Consider the following 27632-nt stretch of genomic DNA (forward strand, 5'->3'; position numbering starts at 1 on the left):
AATTGATCTTATTCAAATTTAGTTTCTGATGGCACAAAGTTCTGCCCATACTAGTGCCGTTCTTTCTTTCATACAGAAAGTCTTAAGAAACTGGGGTTTGTTCTGAAATAATCTGTGCGAATTTTAAACCAAGTTAGAGGGTTTTTTTGAACTGCCAAACTCCTCTGTGCAGGCACCAATATGTGATAACCATGCCTTTTTGCCTCCTTGGGATGATAAATCCTATGTTTGGAAGGAGAAGGGCTTAATCATATTCAAAGATCTTTATATAGATGGAAAATTTGCATCATTTAATCAGCTTAAGCAAAAATTTGATTTACCGCATTCACATTTTTACCGTTACCTACAAGTCAGGCATTTTATGCAATCCAATATGAAGAATTGCCAAGATGTTCCACATGAACATAACCTTTTTAAGGTGTTCCTGAGCCCTCCTTACTCCAAACATTTGATTTCTACAATTGTACATTTGTTTGCTGACAGCATTGAAGTGCAGACTACGAGGATAAGAGACGGTTGGAGGGAGGAATTGGGCATAGAAATATCAGAATCTATGTGGGACAAATGCCTATCAAAAATTCATTCCTGCTCTGTTAACAGCAGACATCAATTAATACAATTTAAAATTGTCCATCGGCTACATTATTCCAAGGTTCGGCTACACAAAATTCATCCTTCAACTTCCCCCATATGTGACAGATGTAAAACATCAGAGAGCACATTGGCTCACGCTTTCTGGCATTGCCCCTCATTGACCAATTTTTGGTTCAAAATATTTGATTGGTACTCTAAAGCTTATGGGATTTCCATCTCACCCAATCCAGAAATTGCAGTTTTTGGCTGTGTACGTTCCAGAACTATCCCTGCGACTGTGTGGGTGCCAATCGACCTCGGAATGATGATCGCGAAAAGACTTATTCTACAGGAATGGAAGTCCGCTGCTCCTCCCTCCTTCAGTGTCTGGCTCAATGACATGCTATCAGTCATTCAACTGGAAAAAGTTCGATACCTGCAAACACCTGCAGCAAATGTTTTCTCAAAATCCTGGACTCCGTTTTGTACTCGCCTTGAGAAGGCTCACGTTGTATAAACATGTACCATGGCACTGCAACTTCCCTGTTTATTACATATTCATGACATTTAATTCATTATGGATACTGGTAGTTTCTGATTTTAATGTTTTCTTTCTTTTTTTCTTTTGTCTTTGCCTATTGATTCATATTATTGTTGTGCTATTTCTTGTCCTATCATCTCAGCGCCTGAGCTGTATTTGTTTGTTGATGGGGTTTTCTATGCTGAAAAAATTAAAATAAAATATTGGGGGGGGGGGGGGGGAAAAATCATCCAAACTGTGGGTGGCCATTTTTTCAAATTTTGGGAAAACTGCTATAATATAACAACAGAAAAATCAGCAAACTCCTAAAATCCATGACGATCTGGCATTTTTAATTAAGAAATGACAGGTTTCTGTGATTAATTGTTTTGCTTTTCTTATACACTTTTAAATCTGAGTTTTGACGACTCCTTCTTCTTCTTCTTCTTCTTCTTGTCTCATAGGCTGAAGTTTGTCTTCGGGTCTTGTGCGTTACAGGCTTTGGATTTGGTTGACCAGCACTCAGTCACCTGTTTGACAGCTCCCAGTGGACGCAAGGCCTTTCAGGTCTCCTTTTTTTTTTCTTTTTTTCTTTTTTTTTTTAAGCCCGAGTCTCACTTCTCTGTGCCTGCCAAGGTCATAAAAGGTGTTTCTCACTGCATGTGAGAAATTCCTTCCTAAAAGTACAAATTTACAAAAGCATTTTACGCATGAAGAACATTTTTATAAGACAGGAAATGACTTAATGTGAAAGAAAAAGGACTATTTTCCTGAAATTTGTCCTGAGTCATGCTGCAAGCTTATGAGTTAGCCTCAGGGGGACAAGGCATCAGTTGTAGTGGGAGAAACAAAGCAGTCCACCAAGGTTGTGGTCATTGTGTCCTGAATTTCCTGTAAACTCCTTTAGCCTCTTGTAAAAAGTAGTTTTATGAGAGGAGCGTTAGAGCACAATGCAGCTAAATAAAGACATGGATTTTGTTCGTGTTGTGAAATTTTCAGCACAACTTAACTTTTCCACATCATTCACACCGCAGCTACCTCATGTCTGACCATTTTACATCAGTATTTCTAAATATTTCTGGCAACTTGAATCACTTGAGAGTTTTAGATTTTTTTTTTTTTTTTTTTTTAATCCAAAAGCATCAAATTTGCTTTTGCATCTTATAAGTTCATTTTGACAGCTGTGAGTTTCCTCCTGTAATCCAGCCAGGTGGCACTTATATAAAGTTTTAATTTAACAGTGTCTGTTCAAATCATGTCTCAGAGGCATGGCTCAGACATTTAGCTTACACTGCTCTCTGACTTCACTTGTCAGTAGGCAGCATTTAAAATCAAACCAACCCCTTAAAAATACCTGAACACATCAGAACATAGTGAGAAGTGCATGAAGACACATATTAGGTTCCAGCTAAAATGAATCAAAGCAGGTCCCTGATTTCTAATGAGAAATAAAAAAGGAGGTGAAGTTACTGCTGTGAGGATCAAAGGTTAAGTGATGAAATAACGTTCAAGGTTGGACTTGAGGCCCTGTGATTTTGACCAGACTGGAGCATCTTCAGGAAGTATATGCTACCACTGGGAGTTGGAGCTTTAGCTCATTTTCTGGCTTTTCTGCAATTAGTCATCCACATGTCAAGCATTTATGCCAATTTCCTGTAAGGCGGGAAGAGGAGGGAGCAGCCGTCTCTCACCACATTACAAAAATAATCTTATTTGGGAAAGAAATGCATTTACTGGAAGTGCAGTGATGCGTGTGTTCAATGGAAAGAAGATGATAAATGAACAGATTCGGCCATTTTTGTCATTTCCTACTAATAATTTGTTTCTGTTGGACGGAGTTTCTCGTGTTGTGGTGGTTATTTTGTCACCTTATGAATAACCCATGAGAACTTGGCATTTCAGTGCAATTTTTCTTTACAGTCTTATCTCATTCTTAAAGTCAAATGACCTTTTGATAAGAAATGTACCACCGTTTTGTTTTTTTGGAAAGAGAATTTGTGAGTGGTGAAGTCTTAGAAGTACTGAAACTTAAAATAAATGTTTTTGAGTCAACTGTCATTAATATAGTGGGGAAATAGAAAGTTATTACAGCTTCTCACAGTTCAAGGTGACAATATGAAATGTTGTCTGTAAGTTATTTAATTATCTATCAAATATCCAGTTCAGGTCATGTTTTAAGGTTTCAGTTTAAGGTGGTGGTGGTGACATGGCCTGCTGAGATGTGTGACTGGCTGTAAGGAGGGTTTATTTAATCCTCTCTGAACTGCCATTAGTTATAAGCTAAACCATTCTTCTTAATGGAATGTAAAACATAAGTCTTTGTAGCATTAACATGAAGGCTTTTTGGTTCTTAAAGTAATTCATCATTACACATGAGAATCTCCAGGTCTGTGTTTTGTAAGTCAGAATAAATGCACCCAGTCAGGGTTGACTGATAATGCACATATACAGCATGTTGGCATACAGACACAGGGGTAGCGTATCTTAATGACTTCCCACTATAAATTTCCCCAAAGTTTGTGGCGTGGAACGGAGAGCTGCCCTAGTTCCTGCTCCTCTGGCTCACGTTAATGGCAAATACTCTCATGGGAGCCACTGCTTGTAGAAGAGATGAAGCCAGAACTCTGCTGAGTCCAACTGCAGTGAGTAACAGAGAGACGCTGATGTATAGCGTTTTTTTCTTTTTTGAAGAAACTTCGATGCCTGCCAAGCAGTGCAAGCGCAGTTTGGTGTCTTTTGATGATACTTGCCACTAGCTTTGTGGTGAGAACTGCAGCAGAGCCTCATGAAAACAAAAAAAGCTGGTGTGAGCTGATTTTAAACTTGGCTCTTTAGAAACTGTAGTGGTCCTTGTCCATGTGGTCACAGTTTTACAGCTTCTGTCCTCATCTTGGTGTGGAAAGTACATCTTTAGTGAGGTGTTGTGAGTCTATGTAATTGTCTCTTTTGTGCCTTTTTTTTTTTTAATAATGAAGTGTCACATTGAATAAATGAGGTGTTTTTGCTTTTGTAGGTCAGAGGCAAAGGTAATTCATTGAAGCTTTGGAGAATAATGGAGCCTGCTCTGCCATCTTGGCAAGCATTAGTTATTGTGAAGTGTCAAGCTAATCCACCGACTTAATGTCCTCGTGTGTCATGTGTATGAGGACGGCACCTAAATCACTGTCTGTAGCTGGGAGCGAATGCTGACATCATGAGCAGCTTCAGTCAGCCAAGGCCATTAGGCATCCCACCCAGGTTTTTTAAAAATGCATTATTTATTACTTATCTAAATAACTAATGAGAAATCATGTAGTTGGTAGAAGCTAAAGAATAGTTTACACCATTATATTCCTCTAAATTTGCCGGCATGCGGTCTATGAAGTGCAATGCTCTGCAAAAGTGTTGAGTCCCCCCCCCTCATTTCTTTAATTTGCTAGCAAAATGGGAAATACAGAAATTGAAACATGTGCAAACATACATAGAAATGCAGTATACAAGGCAAAAGCTTGTACAGTCTTAATCTGCTTGAAGGTAAATATGTGTTTTGATCACCTCTATTCTTCAACAGAGCCTTAAAGGCAAGCTTTCCTATGAGTTCTGTAACTAGTCTTCAGTGTTACAAGTGGCTCTACCTTCCACACAAGTAAGATATGCATCAACTATGTTGTTTACAAACTGATCAGTAAATCTGTGGGGAGGTGTGTGCTTGGGTGAGTGAGCAGAACATTAGAAATCTGTAAGTCCGGGAGCTTGTGAGAGAGATGAAAAACTGGTCAGCTCTTTATATACGCTTGGCCACAATGGTACGTGGACTGGTTCTTATATAGAGTACTCAAAGGGCTCCATCAGACTCACTGCCACTGATTTTCAGTCCAGCTCTTGTGTACTTTGTCATATCTCAGCCCTTTCTCTCAGTTTTCCTTCCTTAGCAATGGCTTCTTGATAGCCACTCTTCCACTAAGACCATTTCTGATGAGGCCTTGTCTAAGAGGGTAGATGGGTCAAACAAAAGGTTCAGATGCATCTCTCAGGTTCTGTGTCCGCTCTTTGCTGTTTTGTTTTGTTTTTCCTATTTCTTAAGGACATGACTTTCAGGTACTGTTCATCTGTCGTAGCAATCTCTTCTTCTCTCCTCCACTGGTTCGGTAGTCTCAAAGGTTTTAAAGACACACTCACACCATGCACAGCACCAAAAGCATAACCTCCTTGGTTGAGGTAATCATATGAACACTAGGAAAGACGGTTTGTTTGTTTGCTGGTCTACATCATAGCTACATTTGTTTTGTTTTTTTAAGGTTTTAGAACAAAATATTTCTCAATCTTAAATTTAGATAGATAGATAGATAGATAGATAGATAGATATAAAAAGGAGGGAAAGATCCATATGGAACAAGATCACGTCTGTAATATCCACAACTCTGCCAGCTATGCCTGAACTCGTAGAGAATCATTTGGGGAAACAACTTGTTTTCCTTCATTCCATTGCATGCTTTTTTTCTCCACTTCTCATCTACACAACTGCCTCTGCAGTACTGTAGTCAGATTTAATTTCAGAATCCCCCTCATAAACAACAAATGATACCTCTGCAAGTGACATTTATTTCATTTGAGGTCAGTAAACACATATTTAAGTATGTTTTGCATTAATATCTTTCAGGTAACGGGAGGTTCGGGACGTTTGTACACTTGCTTCTTGTCCTGCCACTACTGCCCATGTCCAGCCTTTGCCTACAGTGTGCTACGTAGAAATGACGGCCTGGTGGTAAGTCTCATACAGACCATATGTCGTGTTGCACTAAAGGTTTTTAGTTGGGTAGATGTGGGGAGTGGAGAGAGAATATCGTTTAAATATAAGTGCTACACAGATGTATCTGTGTACTTGCCAATGATAGTTTTAAAGCGAAAAAAAAAAGCTGATTAAAGTGCATTTTCTTTTTGTAGCTGCATTTAGTGTTTGTTTTATTTTTCAGATAAAGATTACACTGCCTGTGATAAGGGTGCTTTCACAAACCAACGATCAGCTGAGCTCTTTACATCACAGTATTCCTATAAATGATGAGGAAGTAAAATAGTTATGTTTATTTGTAGTGCAGTGTTGTGGGTGCGTGCTGTTTATGTTAGTAGTTTTTAATTGTATGTCCGTTTAGATAATTTATTTGCTGCCTTGTTTTCTTCTCTGTTATTTCCTCTTCACCTTCTCATATCCATTTCAGAAACACCACCAAGTCAAGTTAGCATGGGAATTGCCTAAGAGCACTTGGATGACATGTTTTATTAAGAGTGTTGATACTTGCTGCTATTATATCAATAACAAGAGAAAGCTATACGACATGTTGCTATTGAGGTTTTTCTGCTTTGCACATAATTGGTGTCTTCACTACAAAGGGTTCTAATGCTTTGTATTTGATTGCCTAGGTTGTTGTGTTTTGTTTTCTGAAAAGCACTCATAGGAGTTTGTTGTATTTTCCTGACCTGGTTGCTCCTTGCAGTCTTCAAATGGTAGTCCTCCAGCTGTCAGGGGCTTGAGTAGTAGTAGTAGTATTTATAGCCCCAGAGGTGAAACCCCCAGAGCAGTGGCTAACCACACCAAACCTTTACATATTTTGGAACGTGAGGGGGACATTTTCATTATATAAAGTAGTATATTTACACACACACACAGTTGTGTCTTGTCATTCAAGCATGATCTAAGTGGAAAATCTTTGCCAACTCAAGCAAGACAAAGCCCATGTTGAAATGTGTGTGACATGTGTGTGACAGATGTGGTCAGGACTTGTTTTTGTCTGGTCACTGATGGGCGTCTACCTCCCATCGCTCCAGCTAGCTGTTTTGGCTCCAAATATCTGCAAGTAAACGATCTTCGCTCGTCCTCTGACCATTAGGCCGTTCCCTGGAGGACGCTGCTAAAATCGGTGTGAGAAACAGAGAGCTGCAACAGACCATAGAGACTCCTCATGAGCACGTCAGCGCCATTGATATCTTTCCTCCTGAAAAATGTAAATGCTCATCAAACTCTTCGTCCAGTTAGATGACGGCGGAGACGAGTTTGTGTCGGTCCAAATGTGAAGCGAAATGGTGGACACGTTCATTTTAAAGAACTCTCACAATCCCAAAGTCAAAAATGAGACGCATGCAGGGTGTAGCCCTGCCTCACTAGAGCTATTTCATTCATTCCCGTGCTCTGCAGATTCCAGCATGACCACAAGAAGACAGATGAGGTAGTACTGCTCTGACAAGTATAGGTCGGTGGACATATAAAGGAGCTCACCTGCCATAGCCACGTGCTAGTAAACAGTTCACAGGAGAGGCTACCAAATAAACTTCTCTGCTTTTGCAGATTTAGAATTTAAGGTCATTTTTAACCTCCTTTTTTAAGGAATTGGATGGGAAAAAAATCCACAGACAGACTAATGTGCAGGTGAAGCTGATCTGCAGTGCACGCAGTAGTAGAGCAGGGCGATATGACTAAAAGTATTTATCACGATATACATTTGAAAATTTGCAATAACGATATAACTGACGATATAATTGACACTAGACAAAATACTTTACAACTCCACAACTTTATTAGTGCAAAAAAAACCCCAACCATCAATGTATTTTCACTTAAACAAGCAGCTGTTTTTTATGTGCATTAAAGTTATATAAAAATGTAACAGTGGAAATGCAAATTCCTTGCTGACAGTTTAACCAAAAGGCATTTCCAGTGGAAATTGGCCGACATATCCTCAGCATAACCATGTATAATATCCACAAAACTTAAAAAGAAGTTATTCGTACACAATACGGTAATATTATGTTGAAGCACAGTAAGTATCACTCCGCGAGGCTCCTGCCTACGATAGTCGTAATGCTCCGACAGTCCATCAAGCGGTGCGGCTTTGTAGCTTAGCAAAGTCGTACTGAAACATTTGACAGATTTTCAAGCGCCGTGTACCACATAACATCGTTTCGAGGTCAGTAAACGCAACCAGAATTCATACATAAGGCACACGGGATCATAAGGGGCACTGTCGATTTTCAGAAAAATCAAAGGATTGATTTTAAGCGTGCTGTATTTTCTAAAAAACACCGTAATAACGATGGCCCGCTAGCATGCGCTACCAAAAATACTGCTTTGTTGTGTGTCTGACGGACGAAAGCCAAACCAGCAACCTGAAGTTGCAGCATTTTTACAAACCAATTCTGATTCATCCGTTTCATTCAACGTTCCGCCTTCGCCCTTCTCATTCTCCGTCGCCGCCATGCTTTTTGCGTATGAAAACAAAGGCATTGCGCATGCGCGTTTTACCCATATTCTATCACGATATTTCATTTTCTTATTGTTGTCCAACGTTATACCATGAAAGTTATGATATGGCCCCAGTGTTGGGGAGTAACGGAGTACATGTACCGCCGTTACGTATTTAAAATACAAAATATGAGTAACTGTATTCAGTTACAGTTACCGTTTAAAAAGGTGGTATTCAGAATACAGTTACTTTGTTGAAATAAATGGATTACACTGCGGTACTTTCCTGTTTCATGTTGTCGCGGGTCAGGACTGTTTGGGTTTTGTTTGACAGCTACGTTCTGTTGTTCCAGGCGGCAGCGTTACGGTTGCCATGGTTACAGGGCGACGCTCTCTCTCTCTCTCTGCGACTGTGTGTTTCCTGGGTGAGAGAGCGCCTTTTCGTTGTTGTTGTTGTTGTTGTTGTTGTTGTTGTTGTTGTGCTAAGCTAACAGGCAGAATGCTACAAGCATAGCTCTAAAGAATGTAGCATCATGGGCAGTGTAGTCCGTGTTGCAGGGAGAATGGACTGCCACACACGTTATGGGTCTGTGAGCGCGAGGAGGGAGAAAAAGGGGAGTGGAAAGGTACGAGTTGTCATCGAGCAAAAACGGGAGCTGGAAGCATGTAAATATAATAATAACCACTGCAGCCAAGAAGAGTGCCTGACGAGCCCAGTTGTAAGTAAGCTATTAAGACTCGACTGTACACCGTGTTCGTGTTTTCCTCCGAAAACAATAAGTTCCGTTGGAGCAGCCTTTCAACGCCTCTCTCTGTCTCTCGCAAGAAAAGTTGACCCACACAACAAAGTAAAGCTATTTTTCGGCTACGAGCCGACAGGGACCCCGCCGTATTAGTCAGAGGTCCCTTTACTACAGTTCGGAGTCGCGGACCTTCAGTAATAGTAATAAATCACACAGCAATAGTACATTCACGTTGTTGTAAAAAGCATGATAATATATTAAGTAATCCAAAGTATTCAGAATACGTTACTGTCATTGAGTAACGTAACGGAATACATTACAGAATACATTTTGGGGCATGTATTCTGTAATGGAATACATTTTAAAAGTAACCTTCCCAACACTGTATGGCCCAGCCCTACGCAGTAGGCTGAAGAGGAAAACAAATCAATGAGTAACTTATACTGATAATAAGAGGGGCTAATGAACACGTTCACAGATCCTGAGAGCTGCAGAGCTTCTTATTATTCAGCAAACATTACGCTACTGGAATTACTGCTTATTTTGTACACAAACGTCCACACACAAATAAAATCCTCTTTATCATAACTGCTCTCCATGTGTCTCCATTTATGAACATTTTTAATTAGATATAGATATTCTAAGTTACTGACTAATACGCTCAGTGTATTATACAATAGTTCATTGGAATATTTAATGTATACTTTATTGATCCCCGTGGGGAAATTCCTCTCTGCATTTAACCCATTCACTTAGTGAAGCAGTGGGCAGCCACTGGGCGCCCGGGGAGCAGTGTGTAGGGACGGTACCTTGCTCAGGGGTACCTCAGGGGAATCGAACCCCCGACCTTCCAATCATGGGGTCACCACTCTACTGAGCTATCCCTGCCCAACAGGTTAGAGCCAAACTAAACTGCTCCTTTCTAGTCTGGTGTATACATGAGATGTTTGAATTTAAATTACTGGCATGTCATTACAGCTTCATATCCGTCTCATTAATCACACCAGCTCTGCTGTTAATCTAATGAATCTGTGTCTGCGATCTTTTCTTTCAGTGCAAACATATCCTGGCTGTGTACCTGAGTCAGGCTATGGCTGCGACTCAGCAGGAAAGCGTATCTGATCAGCAGATGTCCCTGCTGCTCAGTGGGACGATGGACCCGTGACTGCAGGTAGATCGACACACCTGGCCCTGCAGAGGCATGCGCCGGAGCACCGAGCATCCTGGATAGAAGCCAGTGTAGTGACATTCATGACACAGCAGGGAACGCTGTTATGTCTCTCTGAAAGACCACAGATGTTGTTCTATTCATCTTTTCTTTTGGAAGAGTTCTTAATCTGTTTTCAAGGAAATAACATCTGTTTGCTGAATATGGACTGCTCTATATTTGGTCTCCTTTTATCTGAAACTGTCAGTTCATGAGGCAGCATCTTCATACTGAAAGCACTTAAGAAGCTTTCCAGTGTGGGAAATTTAGACTGTCACATGGTTTGCAATTTTAACCTTGGGGGGGGAAAAGCTGGCGTTTAACAATATAAACATTGCCTTTATTAACAAAATAGTTCACCATACATACAGCTTTTATCATGTTAAATAGCAATATCAGTTAGCAGTTTTGTTGGAGAAACCAAAGAATGGCCTCTGGAAAACTTGAACATCAGCTTGACCACAGAGGAAGTTTTTCCTGATTAGTAGCAACTCTGACAGACAGGTACTTCGAAATGAAAGGCAGGAATGTTGAATTCAGTCAACTTATTTCGACTTACTGTTGAACTTGAAAAAGAAGGCAATAGTTTGACATCGATAGCTGGCTGAGAAAAGCTGAACACCTACAGTACTTTTTTTTTTTTTTTTTTTTTACACACATCAGTCAACATAGACAGTAATACAACGTTACAGTGCATTTACAGTGTAGATGTCTCCATTGGAATGTACTAAACACTGCACACTCCTGTATTTTAGCCCTTGAATTTAGTCAGAGGTGGATCACTACACACAAAAGCAAATGAAGTGGGGGAGATAATGAAGCACTGGAGGCAGACGCTACGCTTGTTTTAACATCAACAAAACGTGGTTCGACACCACCAGTGAAGCACAGCTAACAGGAAATGATCAGAAATGTCAGTGCATTTGTGTAGTGATGGGTCTCTGTTGACCAAAACACCTGCTCATTTTCACTCAAGGTGTGAGAATTCAAATAAAACCGCTGTGCTCTGGTTAATCTTACATGCTCTTGTATATGCTGAGCTTTGAAAGTTACAGCAACACTTCTGTGAGGTTTGCTGCACTATGAGCACCACTGAGAGTGTGTAACAAATTATTTCTCTAGTGTTACCCTATCCTTTATTCTTTTTTTCTTTTTCTTTTTTTTACTTCAGTTAGACTCAGTTAAAATGGCCATGTTTACTTAAATTAAAAAGCTAATGTCGGTGCAGTCTTGACGACTGGCTTCACTAAGAGGGCCTCGGGATTCCAGCTGAGACTGTCTATGTGGGGGAGGGCATTGTCAGCTGTACTCCTGAGGCAAGTCACATTCATTTATTCCCAAATAAATCAAAGCAGTGATGCTTTATGCCTTTAATTGCTTGGATACAGAATAATAAATCAAATTGCAATGATCTGAAGAATCAAGTTTGACTTGGCTTTCAGGTCTGCTACAGTATCTACAGTATGTCATCATGTGGCTCAATAGAAAGCAGCTTTGCACAGATGCAATGTTTCCATGAAGGGTGCAATCAGTTATTCCTCTTCCTGAGCATTTGAAAATGTAAATCATGCAGAGCACAACCACACGTGTTGTGTTGAACTGCATCATATTAATGGGTCTGCCTTCGCTCAAATCAAATTGTGCTATTTTTCTGCAGCTGCAAGACAAGGTTGGTGAATCCTTTGGAATTACAAGGATTTCTATATCGATTCTCCATGAAACATGGTCTGATCTTTATCTAGGTCACAAATATAGATGCACAGAATCTGAATAAAGTGGTTACAAAGAAATGACTGTACTTTCATCGCTCACAGTGCCAGGGCGGAAAACCTAACTGCACTTCTGTGCTCACAACTACTCTAAAAGTTACTTGAAGACAAAGGTTCTCCAGTTAAGGAGATGAGAGGGTGTGGGTTATAGGACTTTGAAAATCCCCCCCCCCCCCCCCCCCCCCCCAAAAAAAAGAGATTCAATCAAAAAAGTCTCAGAGATACGCACAGGAAATTCCAAAGTGTTGCTCGTCTCTCCCTGCAGGAAAAAAAAAAAGAAGAAACTGGGAGTAACACCAAATTAAAGTTGGATAATGGATATCAAACACTAGACAACTTGGGTATCCAGTAACACTTATGGGCCAAGAGTCTATGGACATTATTAACATCTGTGTTTATCTGGAATTTTCACATTGGCTACAGAAACTAAACCCTGCAAGTAATCAATGCAGAAATCCTGGTAATTCCAAGTGGTCCTCTAACTACGACTTCTAGGAGCCAGAAAGTGCTTACTCAGTATAATAGCCACTGGAGTAGAGCTAATTTTTGCCCCTCTCCCCAAAAAGACCCTGTGGCTATGAATCGTGATTCATGTGGAAGAAAAAATGTTTTAATTTTTCCATTTCTCCCTGTTTTGTTGTTTTTGTTTTTTAAATCAGTTACCATAACTTCCACAAAGCAGAAAAGTGCATTTTTCTTCCATCTCTGCACTGCCGAGCTCTTCTGCTTGCGCACGCGCACACACACACACACTCACAAGAACACCTGCAAACACTGGCACTTAGTTGAGTTGAGCAGTTGAGCAGCAGACAACATTGAGAACATTTCTGCTTCATACAGATGTTACATTTGTTATCTGACTCTAATTTTGAATTGATATGAAAGTTACTTTTTTTTAGCTCCTCCTATAATTAAATAAAAACTATAAAAACAATCTGTCTGCATACTAAGGTGTGATAAGTAAGAGTGTGAGCTCAACTTTTAAAGGTTCACAAGCCAAAAGTAACCACGGACATACTGTACCTTTTAGGTCCACAAGTACAGATGTAGCCACACAAGTTTGTTTGTTTTTTGAACTTTACATTCTCAAAGATATATATTTTTGTAATAAATAAGTTAATAAACAGTGGCACTGAATGTTGACAATATAAAATATAATGGCAGTAAAGAGGAGTGTTTGCAGTTGTAACATTATGTTGGATTCAAAATGATAATCCAACATAAAGATGATAAGCAGTAATTTTTCTTAGTTTGGATCCCATTCACAGTCCAACAAATCCAGTTAGCTTTATATATGGACATGTTAATAATGTCCATATATATTTATATATATATATATATAAATAAAAATTTTTTTATTTATTTATATATATATATATATATATATATATGAATAAAAATAAAAAATCCCACTGTAGCGGACAAACACAGTGCCTTTTATATGGATGCAAACACGCGTTCCAATTTCTTATTTGGTGCGCATCTTCTATTTTGACAGCGAATGCGCACCTGTGGACCACTTATGTGCACCCCTGTGTGTGTGTGTGTGTGTGTGTGTGTGTGTGTGTGTGTGTGTGTGTGTGTGTGTGTGTATCCTTCACAATAGAAAAGATTTGTAAGACTTGCTATGAAACATATCATTGCTTGGCCCCTGATACTTTGCACTGTTCATAATTAAATGTCCACATTCAAGGCGCGTTTGACATCTTTACATATCATACCATTGTTCTGTAAACATTAGAAAACTGGGAAAGTCAAGACTAAAACAACAATTGACACAGATAATACTCCTGTACGGTTCCCTATAGCAGAGGGTCGATGGTCATGTTGATTTGGTCTTTGTTGCGTTTGCTGCCATTGGAGCTGAGGGACTTCTCCTTTTTGCATGTCAAGGGGCTCAGGATCTTGCGGAATGTGACCCTGAAGTCCCTGATTCGGTAAGCATAGATGATGGGGTTTACTGCAGAGTTGGCGTGAGACAGAATGATGGCCACGTACATGACGACCTCCAGCTGTAGCTTCTGGTAAAACAGCGTGACACAGTTGAGGATGTGGACAGGCAGCCAGCAAATGGCAAACAGTCCCACGATGATGGAGAGGGATTTGGCAGCTCGGATTTCCTTCTGCAGCAACCCGTGATTTTGGCTGTCGCCGTTGCCCACGCATTTCAGCTCGATCTGCCTCAGTTGCTTCCTGGCCACGTTGAATATCTTCAGGTAGATGCCCAGCATGATGAGCAGTGGCACCAGCACGCAGACAAAGAAATTAAAGTACACCATGTAATGCATGTCTACCACGCTCTCAAACAAGCACGTGAGCTTGCAGCTCCGTGGCAAGTCCCCCGTGGCACTCGGCGCTGCTGTGATGCTAGCGTTCATAGTGCTGCTTGTGTCAGAGCTGTTGTTACCACATTTCTTAGACTTCAAGTTCCATCCAAAGAATGGGATGAGGCCAATAATAAAGGAGAGAATCCATAAAATAGCAATGATCTCTCTGGCAGTTTTACCCGTCATCAGCTCCTTGTACCTGGACAAAACACAGCAGAGATTACTGACTGAGGTTTTGCACAAATATCACACTTAAAGGGACATTATTATTCTTTTACTGCAGCTGTGTGTGATTCACAGTTAAAAACAATCTGTATTTATCTTATTACAACCCCACAGTTCATCCACAGCTGGATCCCTTCACTTGCCAGCTGAGGATTGGTAGATGCTCACCACCAGAGCTGGTTATTTAAGGCGACTGTATTCGCAATATACAGTCTTACTGACATAGAAGTCAAGTGCTTAGAGCAGGGCTGCCCAATCCCAGTCCTCGAGAGCTACTATCCTGCAGCTTTTAGATGCATCCCTACTCCAACACAGCTGAATCAAATGGTTTGATTACCTCTTCAGCATGCCATCATGTTTGGCAAAGTCCTGATAACAAGCCATTCATTTGATTCGGGTGTGTGGGAACAAGGATGCATCTAAAAGCTGCAGGACGGTAGCTCTCGAGGACCGGGATTGGGCACCCCTGGCTTAGAGCAATCTGAAGTAAGAGCTTTTCGGTCACAGGGATTACCTGCACAAACACACACCTCATATATAGTGTTCTTAACAATATTAACAACCTAGCTGTTTATTGTTGGTGTTGTTTATTTAAGAAGACTTAAAATTATGCATCCCCCAAGAAGAATTGGGACACAACAAAGGGGAAAAACTGGTAGAGAATAGTAAACTTTTGTCTTACTTGCAGTGGAAATCCGCAATGTACAACCACACCAACAAAATAAAAGGTTTAAATATGCATATAAGCAAAAATGTAAAAGAAAACCAACTTAAGCTTTACTGGTTTTCAGCGTTGGTTTTGTATAAAGCTCCAAAATGTATTTATTTATATATATACACGTGTGTGTGTGTGTGCGCGCACAGATGTTTGGTTTAGTGATGATTAGTGGTTGTTAAAACCAATTCAAAATCAATTCCCTACAAGAACTCATCAATGCAGTAGAATGGTCTCCAACTTGGTATTTATTCTGTAGTAGTAGATTATTATTACAACAGATGCATTACAATTTAATTTGAGACCACTTGCATTACTTTATATACAGCAGTGAAAGTGATTCAAAGATACATAAATGCATCTTTGTTTGTTTTTTATTGATTTTGTACATCCTGATGAGGACCTTTCTAATCCCAGTACATCCTGTCATCTTGTTTGAATTTGCAGTGATGGTGTGTGACTAGTGGAAACCACAGCTCAGATTCTACTCTAAAATGACACCACTGTAAACAAGACAAAAAAAGATAAACAGTCAGAGCCTTTCCATATCCTCTCGGTGTTGTACAGAAGCGCAGCGTAACTGCGGCGGTGCACGTTGATCAGGAGCACATTGTCGGCTTCAGAGTGAAAGCATTGAGTCTGCTGCTATCTCTGAGTGTTTCTCACACACAGCTGTGCTTAAATTAATTCCACGAGTACAAAACCGAAACTAAACTTAAGCCTGTTCACGTGTTTGCGCTCGGATGCTGTTTCACAGGCTGCACCAGCAGACCACTAAAGTGACAGACGTTTGAAATGGTGCCGATTTTATTATTATTTAAATCAGTCTTGAGCTGACAACAAGATAATGTGTGTTTCTCATACAACCGTCTTCGTGGCTTGTGGATATGAAATGAATAACTGCATGTGTGTGAGGCCGTGCATCACAAATGCGCGGTTGAGTCACTCCCGTCGTCCCGTTTTTGTCCCCATCATGTGAGATGCGCTTGAAGCACAATTTGCTGTTTCCTCAAAGTGATTCAAGCGAGTGTGTGGTAATGACTCACACACATACTGACAACCCCCCTTCCACTCACACACACACAAAAACACAGGTGGGGGTGTCACAGAAAATCCATGTGACCTCGCCTGCTGCGCAGTACATGACCACAATATATCATAACTTAAAATGTGACTTTTTTTCTGCAACGCGCTGTATGATAATGAGAACTTAAAGGTCATTCTTAAGCCATTAGCTAATAATGAGCTAATCATTAGTCAATGACTAATAAGCCCTTTTTAAAAATAAACATTAACTTTATATTAGTAAGCCATTACTGATATATATTATTGATAAATCAAATTGTGCATGTGAGAAATGATCTGTTAACCATGCTGTTGCCGCACATGGACTGTCTGTGGACAGTGTGGGGAAAATTGGTCCGGGAAGCTGCTTAAAGTTGTCCTTTCTCACATGTGAGGCACAACAGGAAGTAGTCTGCTTCAGGAGTGCTCTCACTGATGTAATTGAGGGTTCTGTCTGAGTAGTGTGCACACAAGATGCCTGACAAATGGCAACTACACCCTAGCTGCAATTTCACTTACGCTTCATTCAGCTTATACACTCCAAATAAACTACTGAACATGGTTCAGGTGTTAATCCCCTGCAAAGTTCCCAGTTTTCTTCATTCTCCATTTTTTTTCTGTCCCATTTCCTGAACACAGTGATGTTTGCGGCCTCCTGAGCTGACCGCCACCTTTTCTGCTCTGCTTTTCACTGTCCTCGCATCCCATTAGGCTCTCACATCCTGGATGCCTGAACCAACCAGACACACTGTAAGCAGCCAAGGGTGAAAGGAAGGTCCGTGCAGATGCTAACACGCACTAACAAAGGGCCACAAATAGCCAGTGAGGGAGACAAATTGAGGAAATGGTCGTGTTGTTTCAGGGGGGACACGTTCACCTAGTGTCTGGCCCCATCACTCACATTGTTCTCACAGGTCATCTGAAGCAGATATGAGCTTTCACATTTGCCAGTTCAGGAGGTCATCATCAACAGACAGTTACAGAGTCAAAGTCTTAGTACTTAACTGCAGCTCAACAATAGTCCAGTGCTTTAAAAAGAGATCTTTTCAAGGCCAAAATGGGCAGGAGAGAAGCAAAATCCACAGCGGAGGGATATTTTAGATCGAAACGATGCATCCCTGTCTGTATGGTGAGAGGATCTTTTGTCTTCGCTTTACTGTGGGGGTGTGGTTTAGGTCTGCTAGTCCCTTCAGAGGGTTAGGGTCACTGCAAATCAATATGAAGTTATTCTGAGTAATCACCTTTACCCTGTGATGCAACATTTCTACCCTGATGGGAGTGGTCTGTTGTATCCATAGGGCATGGGGGGGGGGGGGGTCACTGCATGGTCTGATGTGACTCATACACTGGGGTCTTCACAGTCATTACATTTTATGGGAATTAAATGCCTGTAGGACATTTAGGACTACACATGAGACAGCACTCTCCTTCACCACCACCATCCGAGCACCAAAGGAGGGCTTATCTTTTGGAGAAACTGCATTCATCCCTCCAGTAAACGTCCAGAGAACTGTTTCCAGAGAGCACTGAAGCTGATATTCTGGTACGTCGTGGCAAAAACGGTCACTAGCATGCTTTATGTGTTTTTTGTTTCTCACCACTCTTTGCATGGCCCACTGGCTATGTAAAGCAAGCCTTTACAAATTGTGGACTTAATTATGTGTCTTCCATGATCACCCTGGTCTCTTTATGGGATTCAGAGTACTGTGCAAAAATCCTGAACCACCCCTCAATTATTTAAATATTTGGTTCCAAGCAAACTTTTTTCAAGTGGTTTTGAGCAACAGAGAAGTTTTCCTTTGGACATTGGCAGCTTTTTCACTCATTTTCAGTTGAGTCCTGAGGAATGTTTATTTAGTTGTTTTTGTTTGTTAAGATGCTCAACAATGACCTTTAAGAAGAATAAAAAAGGTATTTACTCCTTACTAAAGGCACTTAGTAAGGAGGCAATTATAAATTGTGCCTTCAGGCACTTTGTCACTAACAACAATGTAGCTTGCCATCACCAGTGTGTGAATGGGTGGATGACTGGATATGTAAAGCGCTTTTGGGTCCTTAGGGACTGGTAAAGCGCTATATAAATACAGGCCATTTACAATTTAACCTGTCGCAAAAATCATTTGTTCCAATTTCTTTTTCAAGTATTTGGCTTGCATAAAATAGTATTTTTGCACCAACAAGGTGATTCCCAAAGAGTTATCAGCTAAAAAGTGAAGCTCTCTCCGTTGTGGGCAGTGGAAAAACACACAGACGAGCACCATCAGTTATGGATTGGGCTCCCCAGAGCCCGGACCTCAATGTTATTGAAGCAGTGTGAAGTCATCTTGACAGGGTGGAGCTAAGAGAGTTCAGGCTGTGTTAAAGGATAAAGCTGATCATATCAAATATTGACTTTCAGGCTTGTTGGAATTGTACAAACTCTGTTTTTGACATTTATTCTGTATTTTCGTGTAGGTTTGCACGTTTTGGTAAATCCCTGTAACCATTTCCCCTCCTAAATGTAAAGAAATAAAGGGTGATTCAAGACTTCCGAACCACTGTAAAAATAACAGCGGTGCCATCCGACCACAGGCTGTAAAGATAGACATGATGAGGAAGTATGCTCAGCTTGCAATACATGCGGCTTCCCTTAGGGAGTTTGCTAGTAAAATTAAAGTCATGTTAATGTAACAGCACACTTTCTTAATCACTAGTTCAGTCTACCTAACAGTGGGTGTTTGGAGGAAAAAGAAGTCCTGTGTTGTAATACTTCGTAGTCATCTACAACTACTGGTTGGCTAATGGTCAGCTGATATTCCCACAAGCCTCAGAACTCTCTCCTGCACATGTAGCTGGGCAGACAATGGTGTGGCCTTTTCTTCACCACTGCTAAAAAGTTTGGTGCTAGAAAGTTAATTGACAGTTGCCCTATTTATTTCGTAGCATACTGTGAACAGATTTGTTTTTCTTTCTGAACCTACAGCAGCCTCACTAACGCTCGGGCTCCAGTCTGAACAATCAGTTATTCATCAATGGTGCGGCAGCGCTGTCTGCATCCTGGACTCCCTGCAGAGTGATGAGCGGGTGCCCTGAGGTCCATGAATAATACAGCATTCTGGCCAAAGAGGGAGGAGAGGAAGCTTCAGAGCGCACGATGACCTGTACTCCTACTCTCACTTCCACCGCCACTCTCCCATGTTCCTCTCCATCCGCTGCTCCCTCCGAGTGTTAATCGCAAAGTACAGCAGGCAGGACAGGGTCCATTTCCCAGAGGGTCCATCTCCTGGACATCACTTCCCACTCTCTCTTTCTCTGTGTGGAAGCAGCGACTGGCTGAACGGATTAGCTTTGGCATGACGACAGCATGGTGGCATCTATCTGTGTTGTGCTCCCCCCCGCCCGCCCACACACACACACACACACACACACACACACACACACACACACACACTCCCCGGCCCATTTTCCATACATCTCTCCTCTCATCCCTGTCAATGTGCTTCCGCCCTGGGGCCACTGGCCTATACCAGACTACACAAACCTACACATACACACACAGTCTAAACTAACAATACCCAGCTAAATGTATGGCTGTGTCTGTAGCCCAGCTTCAAAAACAATCTAAGAGGTGGGTTGTTCACAGCAGAAAACAGGAGATTTTTAAACTTCAGTCAGATTGCCACCATACATGCAAACAGGGCTGTGCGGCATTTGCATGACGAATGGTGTGTACAGAGCATCTCCATTACATAATTAGCAGATAAGGTAAACAGATTTGAATCTGTAAAGAGTTTTCACTCCAATAAAGACATAATCGCTGAGTCGTTATCCCGCAGATGTAACCTCTCTGTAAAGCTTCATTGGGAAGATTGACTCAGCACCGTATTTCCTGCACTTTGCTGACTCACAACTAAAGCGATACTTCCCTCCATGTCTATTTTTTGAAACATGACCTTTTATGTTGGGGTGCCTTTATTTCACACCCATGAAACGGTAAAGTGCAGATACTATTTGGTGAGTCACCAAAAGAAGATTGAAACATTGCTAAAAGAGCAGGGGAACATTTTGGTAATTAACGGTATTCCCTTAGAGAATAAGCTGACAACACTCATATCTGTGAGTTAAGTGTACAGCTTGAGCCACGTGTTGTATTTCCCTGTTTCACACAGATTAAACAAATGAGATCTAGCAGGTTAATTAGTTTGCTTCAGAGGTGCCGGCGGGCAAGTTTTGTTGCTTCGGGACTGAGCCAGTTCGCTTTCACTTTCTCCCAGCTGCAGTTTCAGCACACAGACACCAGCGTGGTATCCAGCTTATCACCCAACTCTAATATGTGTATTTACCAAATGTTGTTCATGTTGCACTAATCGGTCCTTGTGCGTAAGTGCTGTTGCTCTTGTGGTGAGATAAACATCAGATTTTGATCGTTTGAGATGAGCCACAGATGCCACATTAGTCTTAAATCAGACTGAGACACACTCTTCTTCAAACCATAGTCTGAGAATCTTTCTGCAATTCAACCAGTGTTGATGGTTTCTCCAGACTCTACAGTTGATCCATTTCGGGACTCACTGACTCACTTGCATTTGTTGTGCATAACTCATCCTTCATTAAATTCAGAGAGTGCTCCATCCCTCTTTGAATGCCTGCATCTTTAAGCATTTTTTCCATCTACACCCTGTTTTCCCATCATTCTCCATGAGTACAATCCATAAATATGGATCAGCTGTTTGAACTCCAGCCATCAAAAGAGCCTTTCCTGGTTCTTCAGCCCCTAATGCAGCCATGCATTTTTCATCATTTGTAACATAACTAAAGCTGGATTTACAACAACACCAACACTTTACCACACCCAGTAAACATACACATGTGCTGGAACCAAGACAAGGAACGCTCCATTAACTTTATGAAACATGATCAGTTTAAAATCAGCAGCCCGAGGCGAGAGGGGGCTTGCATTCACAGACCACAGTGGGGGCTGTCCTGCCGCCGTGGGTGGGGATCATAGTTTGAGCTCAATGATGTGCATAAAGTTTTGTTTTGTTTTTGTTTGTTTGTTTTCATTTGAAACCTACAGGACAGAGGGACAAAATAGCCAGAGGGTCTTTTTCTTATAATGACAAACAGGGAAGCCGGGGGCTTGAGGCGGGCATTGAGTGGGTGTGCAGCTCTGTTATCTTGTGGGGCTTAAAACATCTGCTGCTGGCCTTTCACTTCCAAAAAAAAAACATCTGCAAAAACACTTTTATCTGAGTTAGAATTTCGTCCTCAGGGGCTGTCAGACTGACCAAACTCACACACACAAGTGTATGGACAATGTGAGCTTGGCAAACGCACATTGATCTTATTATGAAAAGTACAGTATGTACATTTCAGTTCAAGCTCAATCTATGAAAGTCATGGAGAGCACTGTTCACAGGGAACGTATGGAGCTGCTGGAAGTTCAAAGGCAGTCAAAGTCCTATTTCTCTATGAGGATGTAAAACATGATAAATGTCATTTTCCATCTGTAGGGTGAAAATAGAAGCACAGAAGGGGGGTTTCACAAGGTTAGTGGCAGACAACTTTCATCCCAGACTAGTGTCAAACTGTCCTTTCTTGCCAGCATCTGAGTATAATGGAAATGACAGCACATTTCAGTCACACAGCCTTGCAGCAAAAACAACATCCACTTCTCACAACAGTCACTACACTGCTTGTTGTCTAACTCACTAACAAGGTGAAACGCTAAGAACACCACCACCAGCACAGAGACAATCCCCATCTGATAATAAAGCTTGTTTGTTTGGGGGGTTTTTTGTTGCTTTTTTCCTATTCGAAGAAATGTCAGGCAGCAGCGCTCTTGTCCCTGCTGGCAGCTCATCTCTACGTTTTTCCTCATGTGGACTGCAGGCACTTTCAGGGGCTGCGCTGTGGAGCTTAGCGGCCTTGCCATGAAGTTCAGGAGAAGTGACACACTCTGGCAGGTATTGATCTCACAGCTTCGCCTGATGTGTCACATCATACATTTGCATGACTTATCTTTGCATTTTTCACGAGCTGCGGGGTTTCAGATGGAAACATCAGCTGGGGATCAGCTAAAGGAACAGGACCAAACACTCAGATGATGCAGATTTGAAACCAAGCGCATGCAGAAAGGTGGCATTGACTCGACAACCTTAAGATTATGTAACCCAGGGTGAAAAGGGTCAGTTCAAAGTGTTTGTTAAAGCCATCTGATTATCATTCCAGACTTAGGCTTTAACCAAGCTATTCTTACACGGGGCAATGAGCTCAGCAAGAAACTGAATCACAAGGTCACGGAGCTGATACTGATCTTTGCTTCTCTTTTTCTACATGGCATAGTTGAGGGCACTTACTTTCAGCTCTTTTATGAAGATATGGGAGAATGAAAGCAAGTATGTGAATAAAATATCAAACTTCCAGGGCGCATTAAACACATGTACCATTCCTGTTAGGAAATACTGCCTGAAGAACTTAAAAGTAAATAAAGCCTTAATGAATCATTATTCTGGTCTGATGTTTCAGTGTCTTCACACTGATTTGTTCAGGCAGGGATCCCAGCTGTAAAACTAACTTTCTTTCTTTCTTGATTAATCTGACAGACAAAATGAACACTCACCTGAGAGGGATTTTAACGGCTAGATATCTATCAATTGCAATAGCCAGAAGACTAAAGATGGAACTCTGAGTGAGCACCAGGACAAAACAGGCAAGGAAGAGACATCCATAAAAGTCCAGGGGTATGCCGATGCTGATGGTTATGGCAAAGGGGATGGCGAGGCACCCGACGAGAATATCAGCCACAGCCAGAGATACCAGAAAATAGTTGGTGGCGTTCTTCAGAGTGGTGTTGATCGCAACAGCCCAGCACACCAGTACGTTGCCGAAAACGGAAAGAACAGCGATCACTACTTCAATCACGATGTAAAAGAACGTAATCATCTCAGCAAAGTGTGGGGGGGAAAGGACTGAAAGCTGCAGGCTGTTGGCAGAGGAGACGGTCACCCACAACACCGATTCTAGTCCCAGGGGAGAAAACAAGTCTTTCTGAAGTAATCCAAAAATATTCCACACGTGCGAACTGCAAAATCAGCCATCTGTAGAAAAGAAAGGATTACTTTTTTCTCCACACATCAGGAACTTATCCTCACCGCAAAGTTGACAAACCTATAATAGCTGTTTAATACTGCGTTAAACCTCCTGCCTGTTGCAATCATTTTAAAAAAGTCAACACAATTAACATTTTTACCCACCTTAATGAACCTTTTCATCGTCTCTGGCCCTTATAACACCAACATCGGGCGATCTGCAGAGCGTTTAAGCGGCATCTGTAGATTCGTATCGCAGACAGAGTGTCACCCAACTTCCGACCCAATGGTAGTTTTCAAGAGGAGTGAGAAACGCAAGAAAAAAGGGGAAGGGAGGAGGTGTGTGTGTGTGTGTGGGGGGGGGGTCTGTGTCACTGAAAGCCACGCCTCAAACGCACACGCTTCAAACGCACGCATACTCGCGTGCAGTTACAGTTATGAAAGTGGAATCAAACGGGAGAATCCGTCGTGCGTAATTACGCGCCAATTAAATCGCATTCAGTGATGGGCTGCACGTGCATTACGTTTAACGGAAGAATAGCTTTTGGTTGCCTACGTGCATGGCATGCGCGCGCATCTGTTTCCAATCAGTGCGTTCGGGGACGGCACAGAAATCAAACTCAGAACTAGAGTTGCTCATTTTCTTTACGTCAACCCGTGCGATGAAGTCATAGTTTATATGCAAAGGAGAGAGATTTCTTTCTGTGCAGACAAAGTAAAGTTTTCCCTCTTTCAGAGTCGAGTCTGTTATTGATCCATGCGTAATCCTCTTAAGGTCAGGATTACCTTTTGGATGCACACAGGGACAGCTGTGGGAAAATATTACTTAGAGGAAGGATGTACAGCTGGGTTACAACGATCAGTTACTGCATTCAGACAGTTAAATTTAAATAGCCCCATACTTCATGGGAAACGACTCCCACAGAAATATTTTAACGTAGAAAAGGCGTGTTGTCGAAAGCAGGGAATGCGTCCCGATAGTTCCCACTTACCCTGATGTAAGTGGGCTCTGGCACAAAACTTTAATGTGCGCAGTGGGGAAGCAGTTAAAACCTTTATAGCAACACAGCGGTCACTGGAGCGCATTTAAAACACAGGGTGAAGGCTGGTTCACTAAAACGGAGGCTTTACTGAAAAAAAAAAAAAAAGAACTTGAACTTGACAATGATTTAAAAAAAATCTTGAAATTCCTTTATTAAGCAATATCATCAGACATGTAAGAATAGAAAACTGCTGCATACTGTATCTGTCCACGTTCTCGCTCTGTAGTATGTATGTCTGCCAAATAAATAACAATTTGACCTGTTAAAACATTAGGGCATCTGCAAACAGAGGCTTGCCTGTATACCAGAGAGAAAGTGTTGAGTCCTCAGCTCTTAGAAGCTCTCTTTTGTACTTCAGCATGCAGAATACAGATACAAACCTGTTGCGCAAACAGCTGCAGTAACCATAGTTCAGAGGATTTTAATGGAAAGCATTAAGAGACCGAAGGAGGACACAGCATGATGGTTCAAGTCAGGCAGTGCTTAATACTGTACACAAAGCAAATAGCGATCAATCTGTATTCATAAAACATTTTTTTAAGAAAACTATTCAGGAACTCTTTAAGTGTTACTTCATTACAACTATTGTTTGTCCATTCTGTAAGGAAAAACTGAAACTTATCAGTTGAAAATGCTTTATGCGCCACAAAGCTTGGCTCAAAGAAAAGCCCAACTCTTTAAAAACACTCGGAATAAGGCGTGAGCGACGTTTCAGCCAGTTTACCAAAAGCTGGTTTTAGACGGGTTTGCTAGTAACAGTATGTTGACAGAAAGGAGACGTCACGCTGTGCACCCAGGCAGAAAGGTCACACTTAAATCATGCATAGATGGTCCTCGTACGAGCAGAGCATTGGCTGTGAAAATTTGGCACTTTTTTTAACGGTCAGTTGGCACACAAACAACGCTGATAATTAGCAGGTAGCATAAGTGTAAGAAAGGAAAGGAAAAATCATCTACTTTTTCACTGAGTTAGAGACGAGCTCTCACGTTGCAGGGCTGTTGGATATGCCATGATCTGCCACCACCCCTACAGCCACTTAGTGCAGACTTTGTAGTTCTCTAAAACTGGGCAGTTGTCTCCTGGCAGCCAGTATTACTAAAAAACAAAAAACACCTTGTACCTAATGATGAGAGGCAGCCAGCATCTGAAAAATGAACAAGCATTAACGACGCATTGATTTTTGTACAGAGGGAAGAAAAGAAATTGGATCACTTGTCAAGTCTCTGTAAACTGTGTTGTCAACTGCTACATAGCTTCAATAGTGTCTTTCAGCATAATCAGTGTGTCTGTGGATCAAATGCTTGGTTGATGCTGAAAGTCTCTGAAAAGTGACTCCAGTCTCTGTCTGAACACGTGAGCAGCGACTGTGGATTTGGCAGCTTTAAATAACAGAATTCCTCGGTCACGTCTCCAGTGTCGAGCAGGAGGAGGGGTAACGTGGCATCATCAGCCCGGTCTCAAAAGAGGTTGTAGGGCTCACAAAATGGGACAGAAAAACCCTTCATCAGGCTCCAGCTCCTCCTACATACCCATCAGGTCTCAAAGTACTTGTAGATCTGGGAGACGTACTGCATGACGCTCTGCCAGTCTGGCCTGTCGGTCTTCATCAACTCCTTAATGTCCTGTTTGGGACAGAGATAGGTGTGAATGAACAGCAGTTTGGAAGTTGAGTGTAGTTAAGGAATGACGTTTCATTTTCAACAGTGCTACCAACAGGCCAAGCAGACACAATTTTTATAAGAAAAGTTTGTATTTGTCTACATGTCAGCATTAAAGTGTATTAAATGGGTGGTAATTATTTCTATGAAATCTAAATGTCACATAAATATAAGTGCTTCCTGAAAAGTCTTCAGTTGATCCAAGAGGCTGCAGTGAGAGTACGGACAGGATATTTAAAAGTAGAATGGGAGGCAGGGCCTTCAGTCCCTGTTGTGTAGAACCAACTCCCAGTTTAAATTTAGTAAACAGGCACCTTCTCTACTTTTAAAATTAGACTTAAACACTTTTTCTTTTTGATAAAGCATATAGTTACTTACTAATGCTGCAAAAGGCTGCGGCTGCTGTGGGACTTCCCATGATGAGTGTTTCTTCTTCACTCACCTTTTACACTCACTATGTGTTTTATACACAACTCTACATTTAATCATTAGTTATTATTAATCTCTGACTCTCTTCCACAATGTGTTTTTCATCCTCTCTCCTGAATTCCCCAACTGGTCGTGGCAGATGGGTGACCCTCCCTAAGCCTGGTTCTGGTTGGAGGTTTCTTCCTATTAAAAGGGAGTTTTTCCTTCCCACTGTCACCAAGCGCTTGCTCATAGGGGGTGGTATGATTGTTGGGGTTTCCCCTGTATTATTGTAGGGTTTTTACCTTAAAATATAAAGCCCCTCGAGGTGACTATTTTTGGTGTATTTTTGGCAATATGTAAATAAAACTGAATTGAATTGCAGCAATCCTCATTTTATTATAAAACTCATATCTTGGAGCTTTTAGTGTTTAAGTGTGATATCTGAAGAGAGACAGAGCAGACAGAGCAGAGTGTCTGTGACAAGTTGTTTAGTTTAATTTTTTTCTGTTTGCGACGGCGAAAACTGAAAAAGAAAAAGAAAACTGAGAACACTGGTTTAAGTCGCGTTCATCAGGTTGGCTGTAGAGGATATTTGACTTCATTATTGAGTTACTGTATGCATTTCCCGAGTAATGTTAATGAAGTCTGAAGATGGACGTGGTGGAAAATTGGGTCATTTTGAGGGCAGTTCGCAAAATATAAATCTACAGCGTAATGAGTCTCCGAGCAGCTGTCAGTAGTCAGCTGCTTGGAGACACCGGTGACTCAAACAGCGAACGAGGCTTTCACATGACTCCACATCGAGCCGCTCCCCTTAGCTCAGATTTACAGAGAAGCTTCGTGATGTCTCAGCCTCCTAAAGGCAGGATGAGAAATATCCTCCTGGGCTGTTTATAAAGGATTAATTAACACTGAAAAAAACATCAGCAGAGACTACCAGATAGGATGCAGCTATTTATTTGTTTATAGTGTTTTCAACTGACAGACATGGGAATAACTTTTCTGTATCCAAGCTTGGAACCACAAGCATGTAATGGAGACTGATTAGACAAAGTAATGTGAACTTTAGCCTCAGTGCTCCATTTATGCCCA

The 27632-nt window shown here is 41.4% G+C and overlaps 3 protein-coding genes across 5 annotated transcripts in view; 1 reads left to right on the plus strand and 2 right to left on the minus strand.

The window, feature by feature from the left end:
- zswim7 (zinc finger, SWIM-type containing 7) overlaps window positions 1-10908 on the plus strand; it is a 36172-nt gene extending 25264 nt beyond the window's left edge. Inside the window, exons 3-5 of the mRNA XM_085420097.1 lie at window positions 1558-1660; window positions 5733-5837; window positions 10104-10908. Of these exons, the coding sequence (XP_085276223.1) occupies window positions 1558-1660; window positions 5733-5837; window positions 10104-10214 (319 nt within the window). The 3' untranslated portion in view covers window positions 10215-10908. The remainder of the gene's footprint in view (window positions 1-1557; window positions 1661-5732; window positions 5838-10103) is intronic.
- adora2b (adenosine A2b receptor) lies at window positions 10870-23294 on the minus strand. The gene is made up of 2 exons (XM_085420096.1): window positions 22959-23294; window positions 10870-14551 (listed from the first exon to the last, which is right to left on the minus strand). The coding sequence occupies exons 1-2, from the start codon at window positions 23279-23281 to the stop codon at window positions 13828-13830; spliced, it is 1047 nt and encodes a 348-aa protein (XP_085276222.1). The 5' UTR covers window positions 23282-23294; the 3' UTR covers window positions 10870-13827.
- A 2662-nt stretch (window positions 23295-25956) lies between these two features.
- Window positions 25957-27632, minus strand: part of specc1 (sperm antigen with calponin homology and coiled-coil domains 1) — an 80169-nt gene continuing 78493 nt past the window's right edge. For all 3 annotated transcript variants that reach the window (XM_085420094.1, XM_085420091.1, XM_085420092.1), the window contains one exon: window positions 25957-26093. In XM_085420094.1, coding sequence (XP_085276220.1) covers window positions 26004-26093 — 90 coding nt within the window. In that variant the 3' untranslated portion in view covers window positions 25957-26003. The remainder of the gene's footprint in view (window positions 26094-27632) is intronic.

The sequence above is a fragment of the Rhamphochromis longiceps genome, linkage group LG10, assembly GCF_057381845.1.
Source record: "Rhamphochromis longiceps isolate RC_006_pf linkage group LG10, R_longiceps_female_GT1.1, whole genome shotgun sequence".
NCBI lineage: Eukaryota > Metazoa > Chordata > Actinopteri > Cichliformes > Cichlidae > Rhamphochromis > Rhamphochromis longiceps.

Bases quoted from the DNA above. Each gene is read 5' to 3' on its own strand.
- adora2b (XM_085420096.1), bottom strand. From the start codon at position 23,281: ATGATTACGTTCTTTTACATCGTGATTGAAGTAGTGATCGCTGTTCTT. The intron at 14,552-22,958 runs GTGAGTGTTCAT...TGTTTTGTCCAG, and splicing joins GCCGTTAAAATCCCTCTCAG to GTACAAGGAGCTGATGACGG.